This window comes from Phodopus roborovskii, unplaced genomic scaffold, assembly GCF_943737965.1.
Source record: "Phodopus roborovskii unplaced genomic scaffold, PHOROB, whole genome shotgun sequence".
In the NCBI taxonomy this organism is placed as follows: domain Eukaryota; kingdom Metazoa; phylum Chordata; class Mammalia; order Rodentia; family Cricetidae; genus Phodopus; species Phodopus roborovskii.
Window position 1 is genome coordinate 634,162 of NW_026126417.1, and position 11,415 is coordinate 645,576.

The 11,415-nt window shown below is 38.4% G+C and overlaps 1 protein-coding gene across 4 annotated transcripts in view; it reads right to left on the bottom strand.

The window, feature by feature from the left end:
• Cdin1 (CDAN1 interacting nuclease 1) overlaps window positions 1-10,925 on the bottom strand; it is a 205,256-nt gene extending 194,331 nt beyond the window's left edge. For 2 of the 4 annotated variants that reach the window (XM_051183769.1, XM_051183768.1), the window contains exon 1: window positions 10,786-10,924. In XM_051183769.1, coding sequence (XP_051039726.1) covers window positions 10,786-10,886 — 101 coding nt within the window. In that variant the 5' untranslated portion in view covers window positions 10,887-10,924. Of the gene's footprint in view, window positions 1-10,785 lie in introns of all 4 variants that reach the window. The other 2 variants (XM_051183770.1, XM_051183771.1) reach the window with 2 other exon arrangements.
• Window positions 10,926-11,415: the final 490 nt, after the last annotated feature.

Genomic DNA, 11,415 nt, shown 5'->3' on the forward strand with positions numbered 1-11,415 from the left:
GATGATGGTGGTTTTATCTTTATAAACCCACACATTACTAGTTGGCACCAAAGAATACAGATCTAGACAACTTTTACCTTCACCTGTCAGAAAGTGATGACTACGAGCTGTGTGTTCCATGGAGGCTGATACATACAGGCTGCATGAAGTCTGTTTCCCAGCCCCAATCCATTTACCATCTTAGTTAAATGAGGCTTGAAGTGCAAGTTCATTTCAAGTTTTATAGCTTTGCCTACTAATATTATTAGCAAAAAACAAATAGTAGAATAATATACCTTAATCAAAAGAAAGCAGTTTGAGAGAACTCTGGACAGGAACAAAAAAGAACTGAAAAAATTAATTGCCAGTCTGATTTCTTGTGTGGTTGGAGGGAAACTGATTAAATGATGCTTTATCTCTGAACTCCTACCTAAAAAATGAGATACCTACAAGAGTGTTATTCAACCATGAGTCAGAAATACTACACTGCAAGCTTCAGGATCCCGGGGACTACTGTATACCAAAAGGACAAATGTCAAACTGAGGCCTTTCTCCTCCAACTCTATTCATCCTCCAATCCTAGCACAATGAACAGACTGGATCCCTACTACCTGAGAGGGATCACAAATCCACATGATGAACGGTGACTCAAACCAGCTGTGTGCACATCCGAATCTTTCACCCATCACAGTTTGATCTGAAGAAAAAGTGGGTGAAGAGGCTGATAAATGAGCTTAACCAAATAACCCTCATCCCACAGGGTTGTAGGCTCTAGGTATCCTACAAGATGTGAATTGAGAACTTGAGAATTTGCAACAGCCTTAAATAATAACCCTTGTAAATGCTCAGGTCTGCTATATCACCCATTTCCTCCAACAGAATAAAGAAAAGATTAGAGTTAGATTAGCTTATCCTTTCTTGTTCCAAGAGCAAAGGCTGAGTCATAACAATAACAGCAACAATTAAAAATAATTTTTAAAATAAATCTAAGGAAGCTAAGAACAACAGGATGGGGCAACAACAGTATACCAGGTATTTTAAATCCAAATCCAGGTCTTAGGCATGACTTCTGCTCCCAGCACAAACACAAGAAAGACTAGGACACAGCACTAAGTCAGGAAAGACTCTACAGTCCAATATTTGTCTGAATGCTATTATCAAAAGATATGAAGATACTTTATTTTCCCTCTACATGCATTTCATTGCTTCAAAGGATTTACTCTTATGTTCTTAAATTTAGGATGCTAAGTTGAATAATTTAAATTTTTTATGGTAGCTGAGGTACTACATTTCCAACATGCAACATTTTGCTTGGAATGAGAATTGTAGAACCCCTCAGCTTGATGGGACCTCAAAATGTATCAGGTTACAGTTTGAACAAGACAGGAGGTTGGAAACCATTTATTTTCTGTTTGGAAGTAACGGTAAACAGAAAGACCACACCTCCACCAAGTGGTGCACTTCAAAGTGTGGAAAACCATATGAGGGCCCCTTGCTATGAAGGCACCTTTGGATTCTGAAGGACTTTAACCAAGAACCTCACATCGCAAAGGATTGGAAAGGGCAGAAAAGCAAAGGCAGCTTTAGTTTCACAATGTGGCCAGGAAAGGGTAGATTGGTAATCAACATGCTCCCTGCTCTGTGGCTCTGTCCCCACACAGCAGCTCACTATAATCACCACCTCAAATCGTGGGACACAGAATAGTCCCTTCTGGTGTCAGGTCCAGGGAGCCCACACTCTTACATCCACAATGTCCTCTGTTTCCCTCTTCTCCTTCAGTTAGAATTCCACACCAGCCAGTGTGCTCTATAAAACAGCCCAATGTGTCAGCCATTATCGGCAGAAAGGAGAAAGATACTCTCCATCAAATGTTTGAAAATATCATCAATAACATAATTTAAGAAAAGAAAAAAAAAAATAAGGCCGGATGTTGGTGGCTCATGCCTTCAATCCCAGCACTTAGGAGGCAGAGGCAAGCATACCTCTATGAGTTCGAGACCAGCCTGATCTAAAGAGCAAGTTCCAGGACAACCTCTCCAAAGCAATACAGAGAAACCCTGTCTCAAAAAAGAAATTAAAAAATTAGTTTACCTGGCCCCTGTATGCTGTGCATGACTTTTACATATGAAGGTCCGAAGGTCACTTTTCAAACTTAACTGTAACATAGTACTTACATACCAATTGTTTTATCCTTAAAGAAAATTCAACCAATATGGCAAAGTTGCATAAAAGTACATAATAAAAAATAACAGTAAATTCACTCCACATTTATTGAAATGTTAAATAATAAAATATTATTGCCTCATACTTTCATTCAATCTTTTCTCCCAAGGAAATATGTAATTCTCTGTTACTGTTCTCATACAGGTTATTGCTGAGGAAGCTGAGGTATGACGTCTGAATACAGATTTAAAATGAATCTGGTATCCTAATAATATGACTATTCCCTCCCTCTCTTCCCCTCCCCAAAAAAAACTAATAAGAAATGCAATCAACATGTGGCTGCTTCTCGGGATATTGCTCTCTAAGGATGTTCCTAATATTCCTTTACTGAGAATCCAGGCTCATCTTACCTTACAGGGTTGCAAATACAGAAGAGTACAAATATCTGATGAAAGTTAAACTTTCTTTAGAAAGCAAAGAGGCCGTACACAAGCAAAATGACCTCTCAGAAAAACTGAATGCTAACCTATGTACAATATGACAACAAACTAAAAGTTTGAAATCTTACAGAATAAAAAAAAAAAAATCACAGTTTACGAGATTGCTAGCAGATATACACTAAGCAATCATATTCACTGCTTAGACAGCCTAATTAATAATTGCTGCAGAAGCATAATCTAGATATCTGCAGAATACATGAATTAATACTACATTTTAATGTTTTGCAAATTAATTGTATTTCTTTGGCAAAGCCACAAACAACATTTCAGGTTCGATAAAAGACTTTTTTCTCCCCTTATGAGCCATTCTCACCTATTATTCTGGAAGTCAGGCTTACCACAACATTATCAGAGTGTGAAAAACTAACCACAAATTAAGAACCATCACTCAATTCAATTTTGACAAACAAGGCCTACAGAAACAGTATTTCAGCTATGTAAAACAAACCTGAGTATGAATTATACATTGTAATACTTCACCGTGATTCTAAAAATTTTCAAAACTAAAAAGTCTTTCGGTGTCATTATAAGTCAATAACAAAATACTGAAGTATGCAAGGCAAGTTTGATATTTGATGGAATATCAAAAATAACCAGTCCATATAAATATTTCTATTTTTCTGCTAATCCACTGCCTTTTGTTTACACACATTTGAAAATGACACCACTCAGAGATTTCATGTACTGTAGACAAATGACATTCTAATAGTGATTACACTCAAGCCCTTCAACACTTTCTACTGGTTCCACACTATGCCAAGTGTTTCACCAGCTATGTTTTAATTGATGCTCTCCACAACCTCAGGGAACTTACCAGGAAGCAACAAGGTAAGACTGGAGAGAGACACTGCTTGAGTCTGAAACTTGTTTCTTCTGTTTACTAGTTTTAAGACTGGCTCCTTTTACAATGAGAGAACTTTGACCTATACTAACATGACACAGAACCAAGTGGTTCCTGAAGGCAAATGGTTACAGAAAGCAAGAACACACAACAGAGAACTCCCTGTGAGAAGACCCAACATCATAAAATGACCTTGTGTGGGGAACAGTGAGTGTTCCAAAGGCAACAGTGGCTCATGGCTGGATACTTCCAATAACTATAAATAAAGTATTATTATGTGCTAGTCTGTAGCAAGCCAGACTGGACCCCTAAGTCCACCAAGGAGCAGTAAGTTGAACATATGCCTTACAGTTAGATCTCATTAAGGCCTTCCTCAGCTGAGGTTCCTTCCTCCAAGATTCTAGCTTGTGTCAGGTTAACATGCAAAACCAGCCAGTACACTAAGAATGGGAAGATGTTGTGTCCAACATAGAAAAAAAAAAAAAATGTACCTACAGATCTGGAAGGCATAATTAAAAAACCAGAGCCCTGAATCTGAGAGCAAAAATTCAGCAACAAGGTATGGATACTTGTTTAGAATCATGATCTCAAAAGTTTGATGTATAACTATAACTTATTGGATAGCAACTGAAAAATCAATGCATGGTAAAGAAACTCAAGAATCATGTGACAGAGGGCTTAGTTTAGTAGCAAAAGAATTTCCAACCAATGTATATCTATCTCCTTTAATAATACTTTAAGATCCAGAACTGAAGTGGTTCTCTGTGAATGAGCACTAGCCAGACATTATTACACAATAGGACCACATCTCAAAATAGATGATAGACAGATAGTAGGTAGGTAGGTAGGTAGGTAGGTAGGTAGATAGATAGATAGATAGATAGATTGATAGGTAGATAGATAGATACATACATACATATATACATAGATATATAGATGACAGATGATAAATAGAAACTGTTCAAGAAATCTTTCAGTTTCTAAAATCCTGCAATTCCATTATTTATACCTATTAGTATGTTTTCTTAGCACTATGGGTTATTCAAATTAATTATAACATACTCTGTTGAGGTCTTTTTTTTATCCAAATTGTGTCACAAATATAGTAAACACAACGTGAATTACTATAGAGCAAATGTTCTCAGACAAAGTGGTGGAAAATTCTGAGACTACCAATGAAAAGTAAAGAGTTTTTGTAGGATTGTTTCCCATAAAATTTCAATAGTAGATGATATTGGTCAGATGAATACTCTAGTAAAAAATGAACACGATTAGGAATATATAACTAATAATTTTTGTGAAAGACCCATTCGATGGACACTCATTTCTCTGGGAAAACAGTAAACATGTGATGAGAAACAAGATACTTTCAGGTCTCCAAGCATATCTCCAAAAGGCATTCAATGAAAGAGTACCAGCAACCTTACTAGAGGCACTCAGCAGCCATAATATCCTAAAGCAAATAAGGTTACATTCAATGATAAGACATGTGAAGTCATATGCCACTGACATGATGCTCTAAGAAGGGCATGTCATTTCTGGAGTGCTGTTGCTGAAACTTCCTACCCTCAATTTATCAGGAGAAGAGAACAGCACATAAACAGAGGGACACTCTTTGAAAACAACTGATCTTAAAATTTACTCTGTCCAGAGATGTCAAAATCATGAAAGACCAACAGGAAACATCACATACAAAACAACTCCTATGACATGATAAACTAAATGGCAATGTGTCATGCAAAAACAAGAAAGGAAGAAGACATTCCTGAAAAGTAAAAAAACAAAAACCAACCAAAAAACTATAGCTTTCAAAAACAATATAGCAACTGACTATATCATGTTAAAATTAATTTTGAAATTCTGACAATTTGTCCAATGGTCATGCAAAATGCTAACATTTATGGCAGAGGGCATAAAGAACTCCTAGAATACTACTGCAGATGTTCTCTGAGTTTAAAACTACTCACAGATACATATAATATATACAAATACAGTGTTTGGACAGGAAAGTATATATGACACAACCTTAGGAGGCAGAGCTGATTGCACTGAGAATGTCTTCCTGACTGAATTAGAAGCCCAGGAAATAAAATGCAAAACATAAACATTAAATACAGCCCTGACAACATCTTTGGTACTAGACTCACACAGCACACCTAATCTGCTAAAGACAGAAAGACCCATGATTATTAAACTATAGAGAAGAAAAGAATGAAGATAGATTTCAAAACATAAAGTATTAAAGCTCATGAAGGCCCACCTCTTCACAATAAGTAGAGGATTCTGTTTTTTCTTAAATAGTGTTGAGAACTATCCCCAGAGGCTTGTGCAGGCTGGGGAAGTACTCTGCTATTGAAGGAAGTAAAAAAGGAGTTCCAAACTTCAATGAGATGGTTTGCAATGACATAATTTTGAAACTTCAGTGAAAATAGTAAAGACACACTGAAGTGAGTTTTCACTCAGGACGTATGTCATAAGAATAAAAATAATGCTTGGGAAAACTTACTTTACATATATCAAAATGCAGTGCAACTTCATAAATTAAGAATTTAAGGCCAGGCGTGGTGGTGCACACCTTTAATCTCAGCACAGCAGAGGCAAAAGTGGGTGGATCTCTGAGTTCAAGGCCTGATCTACAAAGAGAGTTCCAGGACAGCCAGGGCTACATCTACACAATGAGACATTGACACATAAAACAAAAAAGACCCCGGTATGATGGTACAGGCCTTTAATCCTAGGACTTGGGAGGAAGATCTCTGTGAGTTCAAGGCCAGCCTGGTCTACATAGTGAGTTCCATGACAGCCGGTTTTATGTAGAAAGACCCTGTCTCAAAATCCAAAATGCAAAAACAAAAAGAAAAGAAAAAAAAAAGAAGCCTAAATTGAAGTTTAAGGACGTTAAAATCAAAATGCTTAAAAGCAAAATAGAAAACATCCACAATGAAAAAGAAAAGAAAAACATAATCAACATCTTCAACATCAGCACACCCAAAAAATAGTAAATAAAAGTAAATGCTCCCATAAAAAAGTAGACACACAACACCAAGTGGCTCCATTAATGCAAAAAGAAAATTAAATAGACAAAAACTATTGAAATTACCTACAATGAAATGTAATTTAAAAAACACTAGGTGTGAGTACAGCCCAATGATAGGTTGTTCTTCTTGCTTGGATAAGAACTCAGATTTGATCCCCAGAAATGGGGAAAAAAGAAAACAGAAGCTAATATAAACTCAAATTACCAGAAGTTATTCTTAATTCAACATAGTAAAGATTAAATAATGATTCTGCTTAATGCTGGCAAAAATTGCAAAGACAGGTATTCACTGTTCTGCAGGTAAAAAATTAGCAACCTTCTTGGTAGTCATTTGTCAATACCTATCAACAACCTTCAAAAACAAATATGCTTTGATTTGAAACAGCTAGCGGCTGTGTTCAAGTATAGTCAATAGCTTCCCAGAGTCCCCAAGTTTCTCTCAGGGACCTACAAGGTCAAAACTATTTTTTACAAAAATATTACTTCCCCTTCTATTCTACTGAATTTTGTGCCTATTGAATACCACAGTGAGTAAGCTTCCAATTCCTTTCCTTAAATGTGTTTTTAATAGAAACAGAATTGTATCACTTTCCCTTCTCAACCCCTTCAGGCTACCCTTCCTTGAACTCCTCCCACACTAGTATCCCCCCCCAGGTTGATAGCTTTTTAAATGCCAGCACTTGACAACAAATGGAGGGAAAGCCACATTCAAACTCACATACATAACACAGCTTAAAAAAATAACAAGTAGTCAGGTGATGGTGGAACATGGCTTTCATCTGACCACTTCAGAGGCAAAGGCAGAAGATGGACCTCTGTGAGGGCAAGGCCAGCCAGCCTGGTCTACAGAGCAAGTTCCAAGACAGCCAAGGCTACCCAGAGAAACCCTGTCTTGAAAAATTAATAAATAGGATATTTCACTTCACAATATTCACTAATTAATATTAATTCTCATCGTCTTGAAATTCTGTATGCTGAATTTAGAAGTAAATACAAACACCGATTTTAAAGATATGGTGGAGTGTCCACGGAGGAATGTAACTGACAAAGAGCTGAGCTAGCCACCTTTTCCAGGGAATACAATTCTTACTTGAATAAATAATAAAATTTGATTACTCATATATGGGTATCTGGCAGACATTTTTCTCAAATATAAATGACATGAGCCTGTCATTTCCAGGAAAACAACTAATAGCAAGCGTTGCCAATGATAGAATTTGAGCTTTCAAGGGAAAAAAATTCAAATATTAGAAAGCTCATATCCATCACCATAGTTTGACAGCTTCAGATCTTACAGACTTCTAATGAGATCACTGAAGACATTAGCTAATGTAAATATATATATATATATATATATATGTGTACATATATATATATGTATGTATATACAGTAGAATGAAAGGTGACAACATTTGGAAGGTCTGTATAGTTCAAAACCAATATTCCATGAGTAAAAGAGCCAGTGAAGTTCAAAACAGGCTGCTTGTTACAATGCAGGGTACAATGCAAGAAGTTGACAAGTCTTTGATGGGATTTCATATTTCACATTACAGTCAGCCTTCAAGAAACTATCAGTTGTCTAAAAAGCCTATTAAGTTACTCTTCCATTTTGCAACTACATATGAGGTTAGAGTTTCTTGGCTTTTCTATTTTTTAATTTTTTTATGGTGCTATATAGCTATGAATGACCAGCTATATGTCTGTGGATGCACTTGCCCATGCATGCACATATAGTGGCCAGAGATCCGCATCACATATCTTCCCCTATGTTTCTGCATGTTTTTTGAGGTAGGGTCTCTCCATGACCTCTTCAGTGCCAAGGTTTCTATTGCATTCCTCCTCCAATATGGTCAGGTCTGTCACAGCAGTATCTCATGAACCTGATACCAACTTCCGTGTTAGTTTGCTTCCTATTGCTGTGGGGAAAAAAACCCACCATGACCAAAAAGGCAACTTGGGGAGAAAGGAGTTTATTTCAGCTTACAGTTGCTATCACGAGAGGAAGTCTGGGCAGGAACCTGGAGACAGGAACTAAAGCAGAGGCTATGAAGGAACAATGCTTACTGGCTTCCTCTCCATGGCTTACGCAGTCTGCTTTCTTACACAATGCAGGACCACCTGTCTAGGGATGGCACCACCCATAGTGGGCTGAACCCTCTCACATCAATCACTAATCAAGACAATACCCCATAAGAATGCCTACAGGCAATCTGATGGAGGCATTTTCACTAGAGCTGCACTGCGTTTCCATGGATGCTGGGGATCCAAAGCCAGGCCCTCATGCTTGTATAGCAAGCACTTTATTCAATGAGGCATCTCCCCAGTCCTCTTGCTATCCTCTAATCAGCAACACATGACAACCAGTTAAATGTAAAAGTAGTTTCTTGTATTTATGGCAGACATTGAAGAAATTTGCAGAAGCATACAACCATGTCATTTGTGTCCAGAGCTTTTTTAGAACTATGGCTATTATACATAAACTACATTAACAAGTAATATACTTACTACTTTTCAAAACAATTTAGTAGTATCTTTAATTTCTCAGCTTTAATTTATATTTTAGTAAACAGAGATATAACCATACAAAGACAGACAGACAGACAGACACACACACACACACACACACACATGCATTTTTAAAAAGGGGGGGTGGACTTGGTGAGATGGTTTAGTGGATAAAAGCACTTACCACCATGTGCTGTCTGAGTTCGATTGCCAGAACCCATTTGATGGAAAGAGAGAGAAAACTCCAAGCTGTCCTCTGACCTCCAAACACAAACCTTGACACATGGCCCCAGATACAAATATAGACAATAATGTTCTTTTAAAAGTATTAATATATGTACATAATGAGAACAAAGTATCAGAAAAGATCCAAACATACCCAGCATGCATATATATATATGTATAATACATATTATATGCTATATTATATACATAAGATATATATATATGTACATCTTATACCTTTCCCTTGGTTCATCAGCCACCACTAATTTGAGTGTTCATGGGCAGAACTAAAAATTAAATTCCAACTTGTCAACTGTATTCTTGGACAGCAACTATGATAAAAATTCTCCAGCTAAACTGAGTGGTAGTGGCACACGCCTTTAATCACAGCACACAGGAGGCAGAGGCAGGCAGATCTCTATGAGTTCAAGGCCAGCCTGGTCTACAGAGCAAGTATCAGGACAGGCTCCAAAGCAATACATAGAAAGTCTGTCTCAAAAAGCCAAAAGAAAAAAATTGTCTCCAGCTATAAAGGGATAACGATCACCCTTGAGTATGGACAACACTGGAAGGAAAAATTTTGTTTATAGACTAGGAAAATTAGTCTACGAAATAACAGGTCATAAAATATATGTTTCTAATTTGTGTTGATACCTATATTTGTACTGATATCTATAAATTTACATTTTTCAATAAAATTTCTCTTTGGTGATACATGGACAAAGGGTATGCATTATAGATAGGAAAGCTCTCCATTAAAGGTAACTATGCTCAATACCATAATATGGTTTTGAATTAGAAAAAAATACAAAATATTCTGTATTATTTATTGTAAACTATGATAACATAGTTGTCTTGAGAAGGTTCTTCAAGAAATGTTTGGTTCTGTTTTCACATCTGTGAGATGAGGAATCTATGCTATATGATCTCTAAGAGCCCTTTCTAACAGCTCCGATAATCCTCAAAGGCCACAGCAAAGTATGAAACCCATGGAGCATATATGTATGCATAAAGGAGAACCCTTCAGGCATGGAGGTCGAAATGACCAGACTCAAGAGCATAATGCCTATGATACCAATCAATGTCCTCACAAGGCCTCCTTTAGACCTGGGCAAAACGAAAGGGTCCTCTGTTTAATCTACCACCTCTAGGTGTTTAGGCAAAGTAGCCAGCAAGCCAGTCTGATGAACCTCCAATTCACCTTTTTACTTTGCCTATTACCCATCACTGCTAGTATCTCTGTATTAACTGCTGGACATTTATGAAGCACCTACTACGTGTACACCTTCTCCTCAAGTGTATCAACTTTTCAATAAACATCTGTTGACTTGAATTCAATTGCAAGGCCTGGAGAGACTACAGGGTCTTCTTAGGCCATTAAGTGTTCTGTATGATAGGCAGATGAAAGGGAGAGAGAGAGAGCTAACTAACCCCTGTCACTACATTCCTCCCATTTACATGTGACACGTGGCTCCAATGCAGTGCCAGGGAAGCTGGAACTGGGCTGAAGGCAAAAGTGGAAATGGGGACTTACCTGGGGAACCTCTGCTTCAGCTTCCTTAGGCTCTGCCTGGTGGGCGGTACAGACACTAGGCACTGGGCTATCTCCTCGTACTGGGCTTTAGTTAGTATCATATTGGGCCCAAGGGGGTGGGGGGGATCACCCTTGGACTCGAGCAGTCTTGGTGCCAGGAGGCGAGGGAAAGGCAGAGCTCAGCACGACCCCGGGTTCTCCTCCTTAGCTACCTTCTCTACCCCCAAACACACCCCCTTGCTCCACTACGGGGCGGAGACACGCTGCGTCCAAGGCTTCACCTCCGCGGTAGAGGCGGGCTGTAGACCTGTTTGCGCCAGCGGAGTGTACTGAGCAGGCGCACTAAGCCGGGCCGAAGGCAACTCGCCGCCATCTTAGGTAAGGGCAAAGCAATCAGGAAGTGGCGTCTGCGGGGTGAAAATTCTTAGCGTCTTTAAGGGGCAGGTGTCCCTGAAGTCACCTGTCTGAGAAGGAACACAGATGATCCTTGAAGCCACACTGATGGCTGCAAGAAACCAGGGAAGCCTGTCACACAGTGCAGGGGGCGGGTCTCACAGGTGACCCTCCTGCCTTGAGCTGGAGCCCCGGAAGTCCGCCTCCAGAGCGCGGGGTTTGAATTTGTTTCCAGAC